The sequence below is a fragment of the Phyllobates terribilis genome, unplaced genomic scaffold (assembly GCF_046119375.1).
Source record: "Phyllobates terribilis strain yellow unplaced genomic scaffold, ASM4611937v1 Scaffold_1__5_contigs__length_1240528914, whole genome shotgun sequence".
Lineage (NCBI taxonomy): Eukaryota > Metazoa > Chordata > Amphibia > Anura > Dendrobatidae > Phyllobates > Phyllobates terribilis.
This window is the reverse complement of record NW_027362761.1, coordinates 359,652,266-359,676,728: the sequence shown is the minus strand read 5'-3', so window position 1 is coordinate 359,676,728 and position 24,463 is coordinate 359,652,266. Positions and strand designations below refer to the sequence as shown.

General features: G+C 41.7%; 1 protein-coding gene across 1 annotated transcript in view; it reads left to right on the top strand.

The window, feature by feature from the left end:
* Positions 1-8,306: 8,306 nt before the first annotated feature.
* LRRC43 (leucine rich repeat containing 43) overlaps positions 8,307-24,463 on the top strand; it is an 89,886-nt gene continuing 73,729 nt past the window's right edge. The window contains exons 1-4 of the mRNA XM_073677448.1: positions 8,307-8,440; positions 8,649-8,897; positions 11,093-11,145; positions 14,732-14,970. Of these exons, the coding sequence (XP_073533549.1) occupies positions 8,354-8,440; positions 8,649-8,897; positions 11,093-11,145; positions 14,732-14,970 (628 nt within the window). The 5' untranslated portion in view covers positions 8,307-8,353. The remainder of the gene's footprint in view (positions 8,441-8,648; positions 8,898-11,092; positions 11,146-14,731; positions 14,971-24,463) is intronic.

Genomic DNA, 24,463 nt, shown 5'->3' with positions numbered 1-24,463 from the left:
TCACTTCAATAGAGCAGTGGCACACATGCTCAGTACTGTCCCAGTCACAGAGGGGACGTTGGGGCCATCATTCTTGTGATTGGTGGCATATCATCAGTCAGGATTTTTGATCACCTATACTGTCTATAGGTGACTTATTTTATTTATGTGAATGCCCTTTAAGCCTTCCCTGTAAAACATGGAGTATTATTTCTCAAAGGGTATATGTTTAATTTCTGGCACAATCTAAGAATTCTTTCAATGCAAAGTTGATCCTGGTGCTCAGATTTTATGGAATCTTGTGTATTTGTCCAATTTTGAGCTTTGCATGATTTATTAATAGGGATTTGGAAATGAAACAATAAATTGGTCAAACGTCTTATTATATAAACTTTTTTGTTTCTTTTTTTTGTACTTGCAGCATTTCAATGGATAAAGTAACTGTTAATGCAAGTTTTTAAAAGGCTGATAAACTATCAAAATATGTAGGATACAGTGTTATGCATATTTTAAGGGCTTGTTTGAGATAAAGGGTTCTTTTGTTAATCTAAACGTGTGTACAATTTACACAACAAGCCGGGAAGGTCCTTTTTTAAGGTCTAGATACTGTTTCAAGTGAAGTATTTTCCATTTTAAAGCACAGCAAGAAAAGAAATCCACAAAGGAGGCAATTATACATTGAAGGTATGTGTGCTCTTCTGTAAATGTGTCCTCATAAGGGGTTCTCCAGGCTTCAGTTATGGACAGAAAGGCAAGAAATCTAATATACACGCATACAATGCCTCCGTTTTTGGTGTAAAGCATGGTGGCATTCAACATTTTTTTTTTTCCTTCAAATAGATACTGCAACCCATTAGCTAATTTTTATCTCTGTGTTTTACATGTGTGGATGACATAAGTGTATGTGTAAAATATATACAATGTAATTAGCCGCACAGTTTAAGAGACAAAATTTGCAATATTTTACTCTGGGACTGTTGGTGAAAAGTCACTTTCCTTTTCTTTTCTTTTCTTTTTTTTTTTTTGCAATAACCTTTAGTGGTATTTCCCATCCCTATGTCATAATTTTTTTTTTTTTCATTTTACAAACCTTCGCACAAGGTTAAAGATGAACACTATATATAACAGTCTTTTACTTGCTGATGGAAATTGTAGTCCCATGCATGGGTGTAATGTTTACCAGCCTCGGAATAAAGCAATAAACATTTGACATTCTATGAGTTGTTTTGTATTGAATGTAGTATAGAGGGTTTTTTTTACGTGTTGTAAAAATATATAATTTGAAGCTCCGTCTGCAGGGGGTGCCCCACTTGCCATTTATAATGTTGCATTTTCAAGCAGAGAAACCCCAACACCCACTAGGCACCAGCATCTGAGTGCGACTTCTGTCTTTGCAGTCTATAAGCTATGCCTCCGAGTACCAAACTCTAGTAATGGACAGTGAAAGAAGGTCTCATTCCCTCCACAAAATTTATTTTGCAGGAAATGATACAAAAGGTCATGGATGCTATATGTACGAGTATATAAAGTGCCTATAAAAGGTATCCATTGTAGTCAAGCTGCTATGGTACAACTTGTGATGTCTCTTATGGGATAAAGTACCTGGATTCCGAATGCTGACATTTCATACCGTCGGACAACCCCATTGAATGTCATCTTTTCGGCAAGACTCTTCTTGACACTTCTGATTGCCTAGATCTGCTATTATTTGCATAAGTGTATGGCCCAGATTCATCAAGACTGGTGTTTTTGTTCGCTGGAGTAAAATGAGCCAAATTCCGTAAGAGAATTCTACACTGCTCAAAAACATAAAGGGAACCCTCAAATAACACATCCTAGATCTGAATGAATGAATGAAATATTCTCATTGAATACTTTGTTCTGTACAAAGTTGAATGTGCTGACAACAAAGTCACATAAAATCATCAATGGAAATCAAATTTATTTACCAATGGAGGCCTGGATTTGGAGTCACCCCCAAAATTAAAGTGGAAAAACACACTACAGGCTGATCCAACTTTGATGTAATGTCCTTAAAACAAGTCAAAATGAGGCTCAGTATTGTGTGTGGTCTCCACGTGCTGGTATGACCTCCCTACAATTCCTGGGTATGCTCCTGATGAGGTTGCAGATGGTCTCCTGTGGGATCTCCTCCCAGACCTGGACTAAAGCATCCGCCAACTCCTGGACAGTCTGTGGTGCAACGTGACGGTGGATGGAGCGAGACATGATGTCCCAGATGTGCTCAATCGGATTCAGGTCTGGGGAACGGGCGGGCCAGTCCATAGCTTCAATGCCTTCATCTTGCAGGAACTGCTGACACACTCCAGCCACATGAGGTCTGGCATTGTCCTGCATTAGGAGGAACTCGGGGCCAACTACACCAGCATATGGTCTCACAAGGGGTCTGAGGAGCTCATCTCGGTACCTAATGGCAGTCAGGCTACCTCTGGCGAGCATATGGAGGGCTGTGCGGCCCTCCAAACAAATGCCACTCCACACCATTACTGACCCACTGCCAAACCGGTCATGCTGAATGATGTTGCAGGCAGCAGATCGCTCTCCATGGCGTCTCCAGACTCTCAATGTCTGTCACGTGCTCAGTGTGAACCTGCTTTCATCTGTGAAGAGCACAGGGCGCCAGTGGCGACTTTGCCAATTCTGGTGTTCTGTGGCAAATGCCAAGCGTCCTGTACGGTGTTGGGCTGTGAGCACAACCCCCATCTGTGGACGTTGGGCCCTCATACCACTCTCATGGAGTCGGTTTCTAACCGTTTTTGCAGACACATGCACATTTGTGGCCTGCTGGAGGTCATTTTGCATTCCTCTGGCAGTCCTCCTCCTGTTCCTCCTTGCACAAAGGAGGAGGTAGCGGTCCTACTGCTGGGTTGTTGCCCTCCTACGGCCTCCTTCACGTCCCCTGGTGTACTGGCCTGTCTCCTGGTAGCGCCTCCTGCCTCTGGACACTACACTGACAGACACAGCAAACCTTCTTGCCACAGCTCGCATTGATATGTCATCCTGGATGAGCTGCACTACCTGAGCAACTTCTGTGGGTTGTAGAGTCCGTCTCATGCTACCACGAGTGTGACAGCACAACCAACATTCAAAAGTGACCAAAACATCAGCCAGAAAGCATTGGTACTGAGATGTGGTCTGTGGTCCCCACCTGCAGAACCATTCCTTTTATTGAGGGTGTCTTGATAATTGCCAATAACTTCCATCTATTGTCTATTCCATTTGCACAACAGCATGTGAAATTGATTGTCAATCAGTGTTGCTTCCTAAGTGGACAGTTTGACTTCACAGAAGTTTGATTTACTTGTAGTTATATTCTGTTTATTTTTTTGAGCAGTGTATATCAGAACTGGCCTATATTTGTCAGAATTCATGCTAGCTTGTTCCACTTTATAAAATAGTTGGCAGAACAAATGCAATAAGTTGCTAAATGTGTTCAACATTACAAGTTTTGCACAAGAAAACTTTATGATGAATCAGTCCCTGTGTGTCTAGGAGTAACCGCTCTGGAACAAAGCAGACTACACAGTCGCTGCACACTACCACTTCATCCGCATCCAGCTGTAAACAGACTACAGCAATACTTGATTTGACTAAGCTAATTTTGCTACATGGCAGGATTATCAATCTTGGTTTGGCAGATGCCTAAAAAAATGTTACCTACCAAAACTCTAAAAAAACAAAAAAAAAAACATTGTAGACAATGTAACAAGCTACACTATTATCGTACTAGACTTTGGAAAAAGTCCCTTCCCGTTTCAGCAGGACTGCACAAGACTGAATGCATAAAGCCAGGCAAAGGCGTCATCAGCAAGCCGGTGGAGACTGGGAATACAGCCAGAGTAACAGAGGCTTCAGATCTACAAATGGCTCTTCAGCCTTATTTGCATATCAGTTAAACCGCTGATTTCTCAGTAATAGAGGAACAGACTGACAAGTGAAAAGGTATTGCTGGACTTTTATTTGAAAGAGCTACATGTGCATATAAATAGTTTGGGGGGAGGGGGGTGAAATCCTGCTGACAGATTGCCTTTAACTCCTTCACGACCTTTGAAGTATCCATACGTCTAGGTCGCTTGGCACTTACCGATCTTGGACTTATGGATACGTCCTGGCGATCACCCACGCACAGGAGCTGTGCATGCGATCGCCGTCAGGTGTCAGCTTTTTCTGACAGCTGACGCCTGGCACTTAGTGTCAGGAGTGGTGCCGCACTGCTCCCAGCACTTTAACCCCTAAATGCTTCAATCAAAATCAATAGCAGCATTTAGACAGCAGGCAGAGGAAGGATGCTTCCTGTGCCCTTGGATCGGCGCCCCCTCGACTTAATTGCAGGGGCCCAATCATTGCTATGGTGGCACAAAGTCGACGACATCCAGGTCACCAGAGCTAGCAAACTTGCTACAACATGCTCAGAGCATGATGTAGATAGTTTGTCAGTGTTGCGCTGACAGTTTGAACAGCATAGAAAAGCTCCTGCATTCCAATGCTATACAAGATACAAAGATGAATGTACATAAAAACGGTACTGCTGAAAACCTCATCTTGTCCCACAAAAAAACAAACCGCCATATAGCTCAATCAGTGGAAAAAAAAGTTATAGCTTTCAGAATAAAGCGATGCAAAAATATTTTTTTCTACAAAATAGTTTGTGTAAAAACGCCAAAACATAAAGAACCCAAAATAAATCTGGTATCACTGTAATCGCAATGACCCGCAGAATAAAGCTGCCTTATCAATTTTACCACACGCAAAACGACATAGAAAGTGATGTCATAGAAAATGTCATATGCCCCAAAATGGTACCGATAAGAGTCAACTTGTCCCGCAAAAAACAAGCCCTCACATGACTGTTGGACGAAATATGGAATAATTCTAGCTCGCATAATATGGTGATGCAAAAAATAGTTTTTCCAAAAGAGCATCATTTAGTGTGTGAATACAGCCAAACCTAGAAACCCGAAATCTGGTATCGTTGTAATCGCACCGACCTGAAGAATAGTCATCTAATCACTTATACTGCACGAGGAACAGCGTAAAAAATAAATAAAACCAATTCTTCATCTGCTGTTGATTTGTTCATTCTGCCTCCCAAAGATCGCAGAAAGGCTCGGCTCACTTTTATCCTGCACTGAGCGCTTACACGGAGTTTCCGTGCAAGTCTCTGAAATACGTGATTCAGACAGAACCCCCAGTAGAAGATTCCCTATAATGAGGCAGATGGAGGCACTGTGGACGCTGTCTGACCTGTGATCCGGCGGTGTCCGTCTTTTTAGGCGTGCGTAAAAGTGCCATTGGCCACAGTGTTGTGCACCTCTGGGGGAAAAAAAAAAAAGGATAACTAACAGACGCCAGACTGAGTCCAGAGTAACTATGCTGCCTCATTATATTGAATGGATCCCTCTGGGTTTCATCTGAATCGCGTAACTCGGAGATTTAGATGGAAACCCCGATCTAAGTGCTCAGTGTAAAGCATAGGATAAATGTGATCCAAAATGTTATGTAAAATTTTCCCAATAAAAGCTTCAACTCAATCCACAAAAAAGCCCCTACTCAGGTCTGTTATCAGAAATATAGGGGGCTTCCACGTTACTGGTAACACACAGTCTCTGGATAAGCAAAATGGCTCCTCGGCCTCCAAGAGAAATTCCGCAAATTCTGTGCTCCCAAATCCAAATGCCCTCCTCCCTTCTGAGCCCCAGTGTGTCTATCCGCAGTTAGTGTCCACATTTTGGCATCTATAGCGATGAGAGCCCGCCTAATTTACGGGTGCATGTCTCCAGAAGCATGATCTGGGCACAACATACTGGTCACTACAACAGCAGTATGCAATTTTCAATCAGCAACATCCACTGCAGCTTGTGTCTGGAAAACGCACATGGAGTCAATATTGTCACTACACCTGTAGCTAAATTCCCAAAGGGGTATCATTTCCAAAATGGGGTCACTTGAGGGGGGATTCTGCTCTTCAAGCACTTAGGGGCTCTGTTTATGGAGTCTGCAACCTATTCTAGAACCTATTCTGCCCTCTGTCCTTTCAGAGTCTCGCGTGGCTAAGCAGTACTATACAGCCACATATGGGATATTTCTACATTCAGCAGAAATTGTAGGACAAATTTTGGTGCCATTTTTACCCATTTTCCAGTGTGAAAATGTAAAATCTAGGGCTAAAACAAAATTTTGGTGGTAAAAATGTAATAATTTTTTTCTTCACTGCCCAATGGTATAAAATTATGTGACCCATCTGTGGTGTCTATATGATCACTGCGCCCCTAGATGAATTCATTGAGAGGTGTAGTTTGTAAAATGGGCTCTCTTATGGGGGGGTCTGCCAATGTGACATGACACCCTCAAACCAGTCCAGCAAAATTTGAACTCCAATATGGTGCTTCTTCCCTTCTGAGCTTAGCACTGTGCCTCAAAAGTAGTTTTTGATCACATTTGGGGTATTCGTGTACTCAGGAGAAATTGCACAACAAATTTTGGGGACCATTTTCTCCCGCTATCCTCGAAAATAGGGCTCAAACAACATTTCTGAGGGATTATTTTTTTATTTTATTTTTTTTAATTAGACAGCTCTACGTTCTAAGCTTCTGTGAAGCACCTGGAGGTTCAAAGTGCTCACCACACATCTAGATAAGTTTCCTGAGGGGTCTAGTTTCCAGAATGGTGTCACTTGTGCCTAAACAGTGGAACCCCCCCCCCCCCCCCAACATCAGGGACTCTTCAAACGCAACATGGCATCCGCTAATGATTCCAGCAAATTTTACATTCAAAAAGTCAAATGGTACTCCTTCCCTTCCAAGCCCTGCTGTGCGCCAAAACTGTGGTTTTCCCCTACATATAGGGTATCTGCGTGCTCGGGAGAAATTGCACAACAAATTTTGGGGTCCATTTTCTCCTACTACCTTTGTAAAAGTAAAAAAAATGGGTCTAAAGTAGCATTTTTGGGAAAAAAAAAGTTACATTTTATTTTTTCCTTCCATTAATTTCTGGGAAGCACCTGAAGGGTTAATAAACTTCTTGAATATGGTGTTGAGCACCTTGAGGGGTGCAGCTTTTAGAATTGTCACTTTTGGGTATTTTCTGTCACAAATACCCCTCAAACTCACTTCAAATGTGATGTGGTCCCTACAAAAAAAAAAAAAATAGTAAATTTTGTTGGAAAAATGAGGAATCGCTGGTCAACTTTAAACCCTTATAACTTCCTAACCAAAAAAAATTGTTTCAAAAATTGTGCTGATGTAAAGTAGACATGTGGGAAATGTTATTTATGAACTATTTTGAGTGACATAACTCTCTGATTTAAGGACATGAAAATTAAAAGTTTGAAAACTCCAAAATTTTCGCCAAATCTCCGTTTTTTTTTTTGTTTTTTTTGACAAATTAACGTAAGTCATATCGAACAAATTTTACCAATATCATGAAGTACAATATGTCACGAAAAAACAATCTCCGAATTAGTGGGATCCATTTAAGAGTTACCACCACATAAAGTGACACTGGTCAGAATTGTAAAATTTGGCCTGGTCATGAAGATGAAAACAGGCTTGGGGGGTGAAAGGGTTGAGATATTGTTAGGTAGGTGGAGAATTAATGACAGGAGATATTATTTTTTTTGTGCTGCAACCTTTTCATTCATGTGCAGAATATACATTCCAGTAACCCTTGCAGCCGAAACCTTCCCTCCATAGATGTAAATGAGGCAGTTTCTGCAGCATGTGAATAATGAATGAGACTGTAGCAAATTCCTGCAAACGTTCTGTCACATGTGAATATGCTCCAGGGCAATTGAAAAATAAAATTATTGTGCATTCGCTTCAGAATTTGCTGTGGATCTCACCCCATGCATTTCAGAAAGTAAAATCTGCACTATACATTCACATGTGGCAGATCTAAGATGCAAACCACCAGATTATTTCCATGCTGATTCTGTAGAGTTTTGATAAGATTTGATACATTTTTGTCTACTTTAACTGTAATATTCAAATATGAATAGAAAATCCACAGTGTATCCGCTGGCTATAATTCACGCTGTTGAATCACTGGGAGACGTGCGGCTATTGTTGAATGTTTATGATTAAACCATGTTAGTCCTACGGTGCTTCTAGATGCAAATGCTACTGTTTGAACATCAGCCAAAATTTTCCCATATTTTACAGTGTAAATCATAAGGTCTTGCCAAGATCATGTAAAAGCCAAGAATACAAAGAAACTTCAATACTGGCCCAACATGATTATTGTGTGGTTACTAAGCAACAGAATGCTGTCTCCAGGCAACTAAGAATGTTCCTGTAGAATCTAGTACACACGTTGCTCTCCATTCCAGTATTGGTGACGGTGCTGAGATGTTCTCATGGATCACATCACCGTCTCTGAGACTGTGAGACAGCAGCTGGAAGCTCTGTGCTTGAAATCCTTTCCTTGCGGTATTGGGAGCTGGGTAATTCCCTCACATCCTTCATCTATAATGTCCTCATCCCTGTTGTTTTGGCTTGCTTTCCCCTTTCCATGTAAACATGTGATGACCTGCTGTATATTCTAGTCATATTCTGATGATCTGTGAGCATGAAGCAAGGATCTCCTTATTATCTATTTATTGCAACCAGTGTCCTTGCTCAGAATAATCGTAAGTTTATACTTCTTCTTAGAACAAATCTCACCATGTAGCTGGAAAAAGACCTTCTCCAGATACCTACTGGGATGAAAGTGACCCAGATTTGGAGAGCCAGGACACTCTTCGTGATCTCCTGAAGCAGCCAGGCTCACCATGGGAACCTAATGACAAGTTCAATTCCGAAGTTCAGCACTTGAGGGAACTGGCAATGAAATGTCCAGAAAACATCACCGATCAATTCATCTGTTCTTACTTCAAACAACTCCGAGTAGTTGATAAAGAGGTGGGTGGATATGTGGAATTTCTATTGAATGATGGTTCCATATTAGGACCCCAACACTGTCCGATATTTCGTTGATAAAACTTCCTAAGTTATTCTTCCCACTGTCAGCAATGCCTACCTAAATTCCTGGGTTTTCAACTCCTCTGAATTCAGTTGTCCACTGCTCCACTCCATCATCCACAGTGATAATTACACCTCACTTGTCAGTGGCCATAGGTCCTTTTAGGTGCGTGACCTCTTACAGGGTTTGGTGGCTGCTACTATGATAGTCACACAGTTTGTTATATTGCATAGTAGCTCAGCAAGAAAGAGAACCGAGTTTTTGCTTACAATGGATGTTTCTTGCAATGCTTTATATTTTAAAATGTCAATTGGCTTTTATAATTTATGCTTTATTTTAGTCGCTTATATAGCGCCATTAATTACCACAGCATGTCACCCACATAATCTCTGTCCCCATTGGGGCTCACAATCTGTATTTCCTATCAATATGTCTTTGGAGTGTGGGAGGAAACTGGAGGAAACCCACGCAAACAAGGGGAGAACTTACAAACTCATTGCAGATGTTCTTGGTGGAGTTTGAACTTCGGTCCCCAGAATTGTAAAGCAACAGTGCTAACCACTTTGCCACCCTGATTCCCAAAATTTGGTTATTGGTATAATTGTTGTAGTTACAGCCCCTATTAGACTGTCCAACCTTAAATCCGTAATATGAATACTATTGACATTCAGTAAAAACAATAAATTATTCTACTAAGGTTGCACAGGACGATGCATTGTTGAGAACGATCTTTTGTGCAAACCAAAAAATCATTTCGCTCGCTCAAAATTTTGCTCATTCCTCAGGTAATTAGCAGCCTATTTAGACTGCTTGAAAATCAGGAAACTACAGTCGTGGTCAAAAAATGTTGAGACTGACACAAATTTTCGTTCTGATATCCAGCATGCTAAATACTTATGAAATACCTATAATTGTACTTCAGTAACCATAGAAATATTATTATTATTATTTATTATTATAGCGCCATTTATTCCATGGCACTTTACATGTGAAAAAGGGGTATACATACAAGAACTATTACAATAAACTTGAACACAATGTGACAGCGACTGGTACAGGAGGAGCGAGGACTGACTAATCTAAAAACACTGAAGCAGAAAATCAAAATTTGCACCAATCTCAAAATGTTTGGCCATGACTTTTGTTTTAGCAACAACAGTTGGGCCCATAAATTAAGAAAAGGGTCCAGGAGACCAGAGTTATTGATAAACCAAAAACGTCCTTTATTATACACAAGTGAAAAAGATTAAAAACAACAAAACCACAAGAAGATGAAAGGCACTCCACAGCATATCTAATTATAAACAAAATGACTGGATCATTACACTGCAACGGTATTAAGCATTATATAACGTTATGTATTAAATAAACAGATGTTTGGCCCAATTGATCGTATCTAATTATATATCGTATATAAATACTACAGAAAGTTAATATAAAGTGACAAGTGCTATGTTGAAAAGGGGGAGAACAGCTTAATCAAATGTCAATAGATATAAATACTCCAGTCTGATGTACTGCCCGTTAGGCTAGCATTAGCCCTAAACCCATAGTAAATAATTAATATAAAGTGAGTAGTGCATATAATGAATAAGGGACATGGTAGAGGTAATTCATGAATCAGTGCATAACCTGTAAGGCAGACGCCGTACCATATTATTCCCTATTAATACACCTTAGTCATCCAAAGTCATTACTCTATAGTATCATAAAGAGGAAGCCAAAATACTTACGATCAAGAGTGTAACATGTGAAGTGAATACCTCCGCGCCCCAATGTGCGTTCCGCCCTTTCTTCGTCAGGGGGCGTGAATCCGGTATAGAAGTCTCAGCTAAATGTACGGTTTTTCATCCTTTCTAGGTCATAGTTTTGGTTTTTTTTTTATTACTTGGGCTTTATATACATTAAACATTTATAGAATCTATTAGACTAGCATTGAGATGACCTAAATCCTTATGTAATGATCCTCAATACTTAACCCCTTCACGACATTTGACATATATTTTTGTCAAAGGTCGTGTTCCTGCCTTTGATGTGAGCTCGCATGCTGAGCCCACATCTTTCCCCACACATGATGACTGATTGAATTAAGAGCTGCAGATGGAGCGGTGCTCCAACCGTGGCTGTTAACCAGTTAAATCACGCTGTCAATCACGGACAGCGGGATTTAACACCCGCCGGCCGGAAGTGAGTCATTCATCCCGCCCATTGGCGCCCCTGTCGCGTGATCGCAAGGCGCCGATAGGTTATCATGATAGCAGTGGCTCTGCTGATGATCCCCGTATCTGTCATCACGATCCTTCTGTGAATGCCGACCCGTAGTGTCTGCTATACATAGTAGTGCTGAAGCCCTGCTATGTATAGAACAGGCATTCGGACGATCGCAGCTTTAAATCTCCAGGGGACTATTAAATTCAGTGAAAAAAGTTTATTAAATAAGAGTGAGTAAAAATCTGGAAAATATTTAAAAAAAAAATGAGTTCAAATCACCTCTCTTTTGCCCCATTAAAAATAAAACAATTAAAATACACATTTTCTTTCGCTGCGTTCATAAAGGTCCGATATATCAAAATATAAAATAAATTAATCCGATCAATGAGCGGCGTAACGAGATAAAAAATCAATACGCCAGAATTACATTTTTTTTTATGGGTCTTGGAATATGAATACTATAGCAAATATCTGAGAATTTAAAATCAAATTTTATTATTCAAATTGTAAAATGTAAAATAACCTAAATAGTAAAAAATTGGAGTAATAGTCACTAGTAGATGTAACTCGCCCCTATTAAGAGGTTAACAGTACATATCACTGTCAACCTATTCCCTACAATTAGAGCCCTAAAGTGGAGCTATAGGCTCCGAAATGAACACCTTCCTTGTAGATAATATGTAAAGGTTCAAAGAAGTCCTGCTGTAGGCTAATGGTTCATTTTATCAAATAGCCATATAGGTGTGTGCATAAATATGTATGAACAGTGGTCCAAACATATCCCTCTTTAGATATTAGCAATGGTTAATGCGACTTTTTATGCAACATTGATCCATGTATCTATCCACTTCCACAGTGGTCAGCAGAACAAATTACCTAACCAAACTCATAAGTGTAAATCCATATATAGATAAACATTAATTCTCAAATGACTATATATATATATATATATATATATATATATATATATATATATATATATATATATATATATATATATATATAATATTTTGCACATGTATCCATCTGCGCATATCCACATATAGCATGTCCTATGAGAAGAACATGAAATGAATAATACCTGTACCGGCATTCTATAAAGGTTCAATATAGAATTGGAACAATCTCACCTCATCAGCTGGTACCTTCAGACAGAAAGGACAGGAGTTTCCTGTAAATTCTACAATAGCTCAGAAACCGGCGAATCGCTCCATACAGAATACTGGCCCCCATAAAATGCTCCATACAGGATATTGGCCCCCATATAGCGCTCCATACAGGATACTGGCCCCCATGTAACGCTCCATACAGAATACTGGCCCCCATATAACGCTCCATGCAGGCTGTGCCCCCACATAATGCCTCATGCAGGCTGTTCCCCCCCACATAATGCCTCATGCAGGCTATTCCCCCCACATAATGCCCCACACAGGCTGTTCCCTCCACACGATGCCCCATGCAGGATGTCACCCCCCCCTTATAATGCCCCATGCAGGATGTCACCCCCCATATAATAATGACCCATGCAGGATGTCAACCCCCCTCTTATAATGCCCCATGCAGGATGTCACCCCCCCTTTCCTTATAATGCCCCATGCAGGATGTCACACACCCCCTCCCTTATAATGCCCCAAGCAGGATGTCACACACCCCCACCTCCCTTATAATGCCCCATGCAGGATGTCACACACCCCCACCTTCCTTATAATGCCCCATGCAGGATGTCACCCCCCATATAATAATGACCCATGCAGGATGTCACCCCCCCTGTTATAATGCCCCATGCAGGATGTCACCCCCCCTTTCCTTATAATGCCCCATGCAGGATGTCACACACACCCCCCTCCCTTATAATGCCCCATGCAGGATGTCACACACCCCCACCTCCCTTATAATGCCCCATGCAGGATGTCACACACCCCCACCTCCCTTATAATGCCCCATGCAGGATGTCACACACCCCCACCTCCCTTATAATAGCCCATGCAGGATGTCACACACCTCCACCTCCCTTATAATGCCCCATGCAGGATGTCATACCCCCCTCCATTATAATGCCCCATGCAGGATGTCACACCCCTCCCTCCCTTAAAATGCCCCATGCAGGATGGCACACACCCCCTCCCTTATAATGCCCCATTCAGGATGTCACACACCCCCACCCCACTATATAATGCCCCATCCCTTCATACAATAAAAAAAAAAATCAAATACTCACCTCAATTCTGACCTGATGCCGCTGCTGCTATGTTCTGCTACCAGAGCTAAGGAAAGAGAGGAGATCTGTCCCTACGATAGAACTCAGCTTTATCCCTACGATGTAACAGGGAACCTGATCCTGCGATCAGACCTGCTAAAGTCCTAAGCTAGTCTGTACGGAGACCTATAGATGTGGGGAAGGAATCCCTACAAGTACTAAGGACTGGGAGGAAAATGGGACACCTCCTAACAGAAATAGTAGCAGACAGACAAACAAACAAAATATATAGAACACTGAGGTCCGTAGACCAAGCAAACTAACAGAGTTAGATACAGAGCACAGGCTAGCTAGAAAGTAGTTATACAATGAAGTCCAGCAAAGCCAGAAGGGCGGAGCAGGATTAAATAGGCCAACAAGGTCATGTGACCAGCAAAGGAAAAAACCTAAGAGCAAGGTTCTAACAGCTGCTCCGGACTCCTCACGCTCGCCAGCGTCTTCCCGCTCTGCGCTGTGACGGCTCAGGAGAGAGCGCGGTGGAAACACCGCGCCCTCTGGCCTGAGACTTCACTCTGCAGCAGCCGCGGAAGAGACAGGACCTCCTGCGGAGGCACGGGGAGAGGTAAGTATTGCGCCAGCTGCCGGGGCCCCGGCACTTGCCCGGGTGCGCCGGGTGCTGACGCCGGCCCTGTATACTAGCTCCCATCTAAACATGATGAATGGCGGAGTGGAAAGCAAAATATATGTAAAGTGCCAGTGCATTGATCAAGATGAATATTCATCCAGCTTTTTATCACTCCACCTTCAATAACATCCATAAAAAGACAAAAAACCTCACAAGCACCCAGCAGCATTTGCTAAAATATAAGTGAATACATGGTTTATTGCCTAGGAATAGGATGAATGAGTAGTCCGTAGGGAAAGCTGTGTTCACCCCACACCCAACGGGCGCCGTTTCGCTGCTCGCTTCTTCCGGGGGGGTGTCACACAAAGGGGGACGCATTGATGTTTAAATATGCTAGTAAGCTAATCAACACTCACCATGTCAGCCAGGGCGTCCTCCACTTGTTGACTCAGAGTGGTGCATGACGCAAGGACTCCGCCCCCTGTAGCCAAAGGACTTTCGGAATCGTGCTATGTGAACCGCAATGGAACGCATAGCGGTCACCTGATCAAGCACTTCCGGAAGTCAAAGGGAATCCAGACCCTGCGTCGTAACAGAGGATGTTGTGTTATATTCATATTTAAGTCTACATCAAGAACATTCTGACCTATAACGTTTGTGTTATATGTATCATACATATTCTGAGACTTGTTAAACATTTTTACCAAAACTGTTATTTCCTTGTATTTTTTTTTCTCCAGGCCAAGTTTGGTTTCTCTTGATCTTGGTTTCAATGACCTCACTGATCTCTTTAATCTAGTCTCTCCAATCTCTACTTTACAAAATCTTCGCATTCTCGTGCTACAAGGAAATCCACTGACATTTATCACTTCATATAGAGGCTACACTATAGATTTTCTTCCAAAGCTATGCGTTCTGGATGATGTTTTAATATTACCAGATGAAAAATATAAATTCAGTGGACTATCAAAAAAGAAAGGTGAGATTCTTAATGACCTACGGCTCATATTTACCATGTTTCCAAAGCATAACAGGAAAAATGTATCAAAGTGCAATAGGCTTTACTGGAAGGTGGATTCACTAAGCCAAAGGTGATGGTCTAGCACGCAGGACTTGACCGGACAACGTGGATCAGCAAGGATCAGGACTGCAGGGCATGCAGGCAGATAAGTGGAGCAAGAAACTCCAAAAATCATAGAGCCAGTAGTGTGGATAAAACAGGAACTGAAGTTTAGTGACATCAGAATTTGCAGAAAACAAATGGTCAGTGTCAGAGATGTATGCAATTAGCAAGCAAATGGTTAACAGCAAACAGAATTGATAAACAGACAAACTAGATACTTGTTGCAGCAATATTATTGTGTGAAAAGCACCTGTACAGCAGAGAAGAACTTGTTTTGCTGTTAATTATTTGTCTGCTGTAAGCATATCAGCAAGATTATACAGGCAACTGGATACTTGCTTGTAGAGATGATTATACACTGTTGCAGCAGCATTTTCATGTGAACCGCACCAATTTAGCAGATGAGTTCCTTATGGCAAATGGTTACTGCAGGTCTGAGCCAGGAAAAAAATGATAGATGGATGATAAATAAGCTGGCGGAAGAGAGGATTAGCCGGCTAAGACGAATGGTGTGGCAAACTCAAGGAGTACACATGGAACTAAATGCAAAGCTTACTGAGAACTCTGACATCACAATGCTGTCTGAGTCTGCCTTAAATGGCCTTGGGTGATGTTGTCAAAGAAGTTTGCTGGGTTACTTGAGAAACCTGGCATGGACTACAGCAAAAGCAAGTTAGCCTTTGGTAAGGGAGCAGGGCCTGATGCTAGTGCCTGGACATATAACACACAGCTTTTGCAAGGGAGAAGTGAAATAGTTGACTGTAGCAAGCAATCAAAGTTTAGCACCATAGGCTTCTGTAAAATGAGAGGTGGTATCTGATTGGTTGCTTAGTGCAACTACTATGGCCAAAGTTTTGGCACCCTTGAAATTGTTTCAGAAAATGAAGTATTCTCCCAGAAAATGATTGCAATTACACATGTTTTGTTATACACATGTTTATTTCCCTTTGTGTGTATTCGAACAGCACAAAAAAAAAAAGAGAAAGAGAAAAAAAGTCAAATTGGACATAATTTTGCACTAAACTCCAAAAATGGGCCTGACAAATATGTTGGCACCTTTCCAAAAATGTGGGTAAACAACTTTGTTTCAAGCATGCGATTCTCGTTCATACTAAGCGTGGCAAGTAACAGATGTAGGCAATTTGAAAATCACACCTGAAACCAGATAAAAAGGGGAGAAGTTAACTGAATCTTTGTACTGTGTGTCTGTTTGTGCCACACTAAGCATGGAGAACAGAAAGAGGAGAAGAGAACTGTCTGAGGACTTGATAAGAAAAATATCAACAATCTCAAGGTTACAAGTCCATCTCCAGAGATCTTGTTCCTTTGTCCACAACACAATCAGGAAGTTTACAACCCATGGCACTGTAGCTAATCTCCCTAGACATGGATGGCAGAGAAAAATTGATGAAAGGTTGCAACTCAGGATAGTCCGGATGGTGGATAAGCAGCCGCAATCAAGTTCCAAAGAAATTCAAGCTGTCCTGCAGGCTCAGGGTGCATCAGTGTCAGCAAAAAGTATCCGTCTACATTTGAATGAAATGAAACGCTATTGCAAGGGACCCAGGAGAACCCCACTGCTGTCACAGAGACATAAAAAAGTTAGACTGCAGTTTGCCAAAATGTACGTGAGTAAGCCAAAATTCTTCTTGGAAAGTGTCTTGTGGCCAGATGAGACCAAGATAGAGCTTTTTGGTAAATTACATCATTCTACTGTTTACTGAAAATGGAATGAGACAAAGAAAATAACACAGTCAAATATGGTGGAGATTCAAAGATGTTTTGGTGTTATGCTGCTTCTGCCACTGGGTGCCTTGGCTGTGTGCAAGGCATCATGAAATCTGAAGATTACCAAAGGATTTTGGGTCACAATTTAGTGCCCAGTGTCAGAAAGGTGGGTTTAAGTCCTAAGTTATGGGTCTTCCAGCAGGACAATGACCCCAAACATACTTCAAGAAGCACCCAGAAATGGATGGAAACAAAGCGCTGGAGAGTTCTGAAGTGTTCAGCAATGAGTCCGGATCTAAATCCCATTGAACGCCTGTGGAAAGATCTTAAATTAATGTTGGGAGAAGGCACCCATCAAACATGAGACCTAGAGCGGTTTGCAAAAGAATAGTGGTCCAAAATCCCAGTTGAGAGGTGTAAGAAGCTTGTTGATAGTTATAGGAAGCGATTGATTGCAGTTATTTATTCCAAAGGGCAACTAAATATTAAGTTGAGGATGCCAATAATTTTGCCTGGGCCAGCTTTAGGGTTTAGTGTGAAATTATGTCCAATTTGCCTTTTTTCAGTTTTTTTGTGTAGTTCCAATACACACAAAGGAAATAAACATGTTGTGACAGAGTCACTGGCAGAGTACTGGAGGGGAGATATGTAGCACTTAGATTGTTAGCTTCAGTAATTAAACATAGGAAAAAGGTTCCAGCACACAAAGGAATAAGAGGTCAATCATCCTAGCACTAAAGATGGCTGATTAAACACCTGTAGAGATGGAGGAGGTCAGAGGATAAAATTCACAACCTTTAGAGCATTTGGTGTGGGGTGGGCCTGGAGGTAAAAGCTCTGGAGCTGTTTGTTTCACACATGCTGGATGAATGGAGATTGCAAATCTCCTAGATTGAATGCCTTTGTTAAAGGACATGGAAGCTGGACTCCAAGCCAGGTGGGCTAACCAGCATTTTTGTATGGACTTGTTATTTTATGTCTTACCTTCTGTCAGACAAAGGCTGTATTTACGTTTTCTGATGATGTGGTTTATGAGGATTGCAATAAATCCGCCGGACTTTAAATAGAAACGGTTCCTGTGTCTACCTCTTTAAGAAGCCGAGTGAGTCGATCTACCACAAAGTGTATAACAAAACACCTTTAATTGCAATAATTTTTCTGTGAGAAATACTTATTTTTCTGGAACAATTTCAAGGGTGCCAACACTTTAGGCCATGACACTATATCTCCCTCAGTCAGCCAGATTCTCACTCTTATAACCTCCTACTAAAAAAGTCAAAAATAAAGTATTGCATGAGTGTTTTTTTTACATTATATAGTGTTTTGTAATTGTGCAATTTATAACGTGAATCAATTGTAATCTTCAAGAAAACCAGGAAAATGTTTTAAATTCTCTTACATTGGCATTTCCAAGCCAAATTAATATCAATGAGCTGTCTCGGCTTTCCCGTAAAAGGTATTTAAGAATGGGTTTTCTAAGCCAGATGGTGTCTTGAAAGGCGAGTACCCATCCATGATCATGTCATGATTTAATGGGGTTTTCCGGTTTCAGAACACCCTTGTATCCAGGTGTAGTTTATTTAAAAAAATAAATACTTTACTCGCCCTCTCTGGGTCCAGCTCTGAGTCATCTTCACTTCCGCTCCCAGTGTTTAATGTCCCCACCTCTGACATTCGCGTTGCAGGCAATCAGTGAGATCAGTGGCTCGTACCGTCTTTACCGGCGGAGAAACTGAGCTCACTGATTGGCTGCAATGCTGTAGATGTGACGTGCAGACTCAGCGTTGGACTCATGAAGGATGAGTAAAGCACAGATTTTTTTTTGATTTTTTTTTTACAAACTGCATGGGTACAGGTATTTTCTAAAACTGGAAGGTGATATTATGATACAACATACTATATTGTAGTAATTAGCAAGGTTCCCAGTCTGTTTTTTAACTACACTGTGTGAACAATTATTAGACAAGTGAGTATTTTAACCATATAATTTTTATACAGATTTTCCAACTCCAGCCTGTATAGACTTAAATGCTTATTGGATTAAGCAGATCGGGTGATGTATATTTGTGTAATAAGGGAGTTTGAGGCCTGAGGATATTACCACCCTTTATTAAGGTGTGCAGAATTATTAGGCATCTTGTTTTCCTCAAGCAAAAATAGGCCAAAAAAAGATTTACCGTAACTGTATTTGAAAGAAATTGTTACAAGTCTTACAGAGGGATGCAGCACTCTTGAAATTGCTAAGATATTGGGGTGCAATCACAGAATAGTCAAAAAGTTTGTTGTAAATGCTCAACAGGCCCGCAAAATTAAGTTTTGAGGAAAAAATTTACATTAACTGTCAAGAATTTGAGAAGAATGAAGCGTGACACGATCAGGAACCCATTGTCCTCCAGTGCTGTCATATTCCAGAACTGCAACCTCCCTGTAGTGACCAGAAGTACAAGGTGCTCCTTGCTCAGAGACATGGCCAAGGTAAAGGAGGCGGTAACCTGACCACTACTGAACAAGACACAGAAGTTGAAACGTTACGACTGGGCCAAGAAATATCTGAAGACAGATTTTTCAAAGGTTTTATGGACTGATGAGATGAGTGACTCTTGACATCACAGATGGATGGGCCCGTGCCTCGATCAGTAACAGGCACAGACCTCCATTTCACTCAGACGCCAGGAATGTGGAGGTGAGGTACTGCTATGGGCTGGATGAGCTAGTTGGACATTTTCAGATTGAAGATAGACTCAAAATCAACTGGCAAACCTACTTCCAGTTAAAATGTTAGGGCAAACACTTTGATATGTTCACTAGTTGCCTGCTCCTGCTCTAAAGGATATGATCAAGTGCATGCAAGAAAGAATAACATCAGACACACACAGTCGGATTTAAGCTCTCCTTGATCAGCTATGGCACAGTTCCAAGTGTCTTTATTCAACCCGAACATAGACTTATATAAAATCTATAAAGGGGCTCAGTTAGCCCTAGAATGGTAGCAACCAGATGTATTCATTGGTTAATGGATTGGGCAATGGGCAAGTCCATGGGCGGATCCATGAGGTCATCAAAGTTGGTCCATGAGGTCATCAGGGGGCATGGTCTCGATCGGGTGTCTCCAAGCCACGTGTCGCTCTGTGATTGGTTAGTCCTTCTATAGAATTCAGCTTCCTCCCAGAACTTCCTTGTATGACAGGGTGTAGTCATAAATAGGCTCCACCTTTGCCACATGTACAACAGGATGTAGTCATAGGTCCAGTCACCATCTTGCATACCAGAGCATGGTGTGATGAAACAGGAAATCGCAGCCATCTTTTGATCTAAACAAGCTTATGTAAGGTAAAATAATACACTTTATGGGTCTTTTCTCTCAATCTCTTACGTCTTGAGGTTAATAAAGTATTTGATCCTATGGCTCTCCTCAACAGTCCCCCCTAAATACTTTATTAACCTTCGGTCCCTACTGTGGTTCCCTCACCCATCAGTGTTAACTGTCACTATGACATCAGAGGCTTCATGGCAATATGGATGCTATGGACATCAGAGAATGTGTGACCAATTATGGGTATTTCAGGAGGTATATAGGAGCGCGCTACTCGCGTCCTTGGGACTTTCCTACCTGCTTCACCTCTGTTCCCTACCTGGATACCCACAATTGTATCACAACATCAATGGATCTTCTTTGTCTCTGGTCCATATTATACCACCAGGGATTCTTTGGTAGCTGTTCTGTATCTGCAGAATAACTAACCTCTTGAGCTAGTAAAGTGGGCACTGATGTTTCTACTCCTTTCTCGATCATCTTCCTTACACAAGGAAGAACACGACAAACAATAATAGCTGCAATAATTAAGACGACAAGGATAACAACGCCTATCTGAGCTAGCCATCTCTGCCATCCCTTCATCCACGAAAAGTATTGGTCCCAAGGATCTTCTACACCTGAATTCCTTTTTATTTCTTTTTGTAGAGAATTCAGCTTTTTTATGGCTACTGTAACCTTCCCAGTGGGACCTGTATTATCTGGAATATAGGTGCAACATGCAGTTTTCACCATTTTGCAAACACCTCATTTTTCTGCTAACATCATGTCACGGGCCATTCTGTTTTGAAACGCCATTATCGATGTAGGGCCTAGCTGGACTGCTAAACCTTGGAGAGCTTCTCTAGTGTAATTGACAATTCTCTGTTGATTATAATAGATGTAATTGATCCAGTCTACATTTTTATTTATGGTCACTAGGGGTAAGATAAATGATTCGAAACCTGCTTTGACTTGATCTCTGGCTTTAAACTCATCCGGTACTCCCCTCGGGACCACTATAGCATCGATATAAATGTGGGTGTCGAAACTGCCTTTTGGTTCCGAATTTGTTTCCCTTTTTGTTCTGTGGAGATCTTCTGAAGTTAGGGCTTCCTTACCTTCTGCTGCTATGTAGAAGGGCATTATAGTGTACATTCTCCTATCCATTCTCCTTCTAAATGAGTTCTGATCTTCAGGTCTCCACATATCCAGAAAACATCAGAAATAAACTGGGTTTGGTTGATCAGGTCTCCTCTGGTTGCATTACTATATCTGCTGCAATATCCCTTTGTGAAATTACCCAAAAATGTGCTCCATTCGGTACTGGTATAACAGGTGTATTTTCCCGGGTATATGGTAATGCCTTGACCCGGGTTAGGTGTTTCTGTGACTATGGGGTACTTCTTTTTCCAGTTTTTGCAATTTAATCCGTCAAGGGATTTGTTAGTGAACAAACTCAGAAAACATTTTTTCACATCTGGGGATAAGTCTAGAGGGACAGATCCCAAGTGGGGTCTCGCTCCTGCACAGGCAAAGCAATTGGATTTATTCTATTGATTGGCTGTATATTTCATCCACTTCAAAGTTGGTCTCAGTGTATCCCGTTTCAACGTCAAGAATATCTTCAAATGTGGGATTTGCAACTGCTATAATTTTGTTACATTTTTGGATACGGAACATTAGGGAGTTTGAGTGTGTATTATTATCTTTCGTTGACATTTCTTTTATGTCCGCTAATTTGAACATACCCAGCTGGGCACAACTGGCACACACACCATATACATGTGTACCCAGCAGATAGGTACCCTTATCGCCGGGTTGAGGGTTCTCCAGGCTGAGGACTAAAGGATTACATTGGCCGATGGTATCACAGGGCTTAAAGACTTTTTTACGGGAACATGTCATCCTAGTGAGTAGGAATTTACCCTGTGGGTCTTGTTTATTTAAGGCTGTGTTTAGTCTATACCCCCAATCTTCACCAGTTTTCCACCCGACCGCCCTACATGAACTAAGTTTGTCCTCATCCATCTCCTGTAGCACATATACATTGTTGCCCTGATCTCAGCTGTGCTGGCTGACTAATTGCGGAGGGTGAGGAACCCATTGAGTATCACACTGTATTACATCACAATAATCAAATTTGAAAGAAGCAACGTGTGCTGTTGTGTTATACCAGAACGTGATCACCCCCCTTGCTTGGGTGATTGCGACCTGTTGTGCTCCTACAAATGAGTATAGAATGGCACAACACACAAAGTAAAAGATATGCAACATTATGTAGAAGGTTCTGATGGAGTCACAAACTTCTTGCAGTGGGAGGCGTGTATCCACGTCGGTCTTCCTTCAAGTTTGACTGAAGTAGGAGTGGTCAGGAGCACTTGGTAGGGACCCTCAAATCTCAACTCTAGGGATGTCTTTCTGGTGAACTTCTTTACCAGCACATATTAACCAGGTTGGAAAGTGTGAATATCTTCTCTGAAATCTGGATCTGGAATGGATGACAAAACTCATGCATGTGTTACTGACAATTCTTTAGTAAGGGCAATGACATAATTTACAAGAGTATCACTTCCTAAGGCTATTGTGGAAAATATTGACCCAACCTTGGATGCCCCCAAAAAGAATCTCCTATTGTGTGTGTTTAGTGGGTCCCCTCGGAGTGTTTCTGACTGAATATAAGGCAATGGGCAAGATGTCTGTCTAAGGAAGTTTGACCTCCTGACTGGCTTTCAGTATTTTGTTTTTCAAGGTGCCATTTAGCCTTTCTACTTTTCCACTGCTCTGGGGATGATACGGAGTATGTAAACAAAAATCGGCCCCTACCAATGTCCATAGTTCCTTAGTTGCAATGAATTTGGGTCCTTGGTCACTCTCAATTACCTCTGGGATTCCATATCTGCACACTACCTCAGTCATCAATCTCTTAACAGTCACTCTGGCAGTCATATTGGTTACTGGCTAGGCTTCAGGCCATCCCACGAACATGTCAGTCACTACCAGTACATACTCGTACTTCTCTACTTTTGGCATTTGAATATGATCGATTTAAATTCTTTGAAAGGGATAGAGTGGTTTTGCTAATTGTTTTTGAGTAACTTTCTGAGGCGGTGCTGGATTGCATGCTGCACACACAAAGCAGGACTTGCAATATTTTTGGGTGACAGAAATCCCAGGTGCCATATACGTTTTCCAAATCAAGTCATTCATCTGATTCTTGCCTCTATGGGTGATAAAGTGTGCCCATTCTTTCACCGAGGGGTACAGATTACGAGGTAGACAGATCTTTTTGTTCTTCCTCCAGACACCATCTTCATCCTTTTTAGCTCCTTCTTCTTGCCACGACTTCTTTTCATCATCCAGTGTCTTGCCTTGATGTAAATGGATAAACTTCATAAGAGGGCTTTGAGGTCCTCCTTCAGTGTCTTGAGACGCGTACACCGCTGCTTTCTCTTACCTAAATGAATCCACAGCATAAGTTTTTGCTGTTTTGTCAGCAAAGAAGTTCCCCCTTGCCTTTAGAGAATCCAATCTCCCGTGAGCTTTGATCTTGATCACCGCAACCTCCGAAGGTAGATCTAGAGCGCCCACAAGTTCTTGCATGGCAGCAGCATGCTTTACAGGAGTTCTACTGGACGTTAGGTATCCTCTGGCTGCCCAGATAGTGCCGAAGTCATGAGCCACTCCGAAAGCATATGTTGAATCCGTGTAGATGTTGGCCAATGTCAAAGCCTTAAGTTCCGCTTTTGTGCAGACATGTGCGGTGGTAGGGATCCGGCTGAGAAGACCTGGTCATGTGTAACCACGGAATATCCCGTATGGAATCTTCCTGTTTCATCTGAAAATCTGGAACCATCGGTGAAGAACGTCAGGTCAGCATGCAGGAGTGCGTCTTCAGACACATTTCTCTTGGAGGCTGCTTCTTCCTGCATCTGTTCGAGACAATCATGATTCTCTGAGTGTGTAAACCGAGAGCATCAGTATCATCCACATCCCTCCTAGAAAGAGGAAGTAGGGTGGGCGGGTTGAGGATGGTGCAGCAGACAAGAGTGACATTATCCGGAATCAAGAGAGAACATTGGAGTCTCATATGACGCTGCAGCGACAGGTGTTTAGGTTGAGTTTGGTCAAGAATAGCTTTTATGTCGTGTGGAGCCATTAAGAGAACTGGATGTCCTAAGATGATATGAGAAGTTTTGTCCAGAAGCATATGTGCAGCATGTACGGCTCTGAGACAAGTCGGGGAAGCTTAAGACACCAAGTCCAGAGTAATGGGAAGCTTAAGACACCGAGTTGGGCAGAGTAATAGCCGATGGGTCTTGTTCTTCC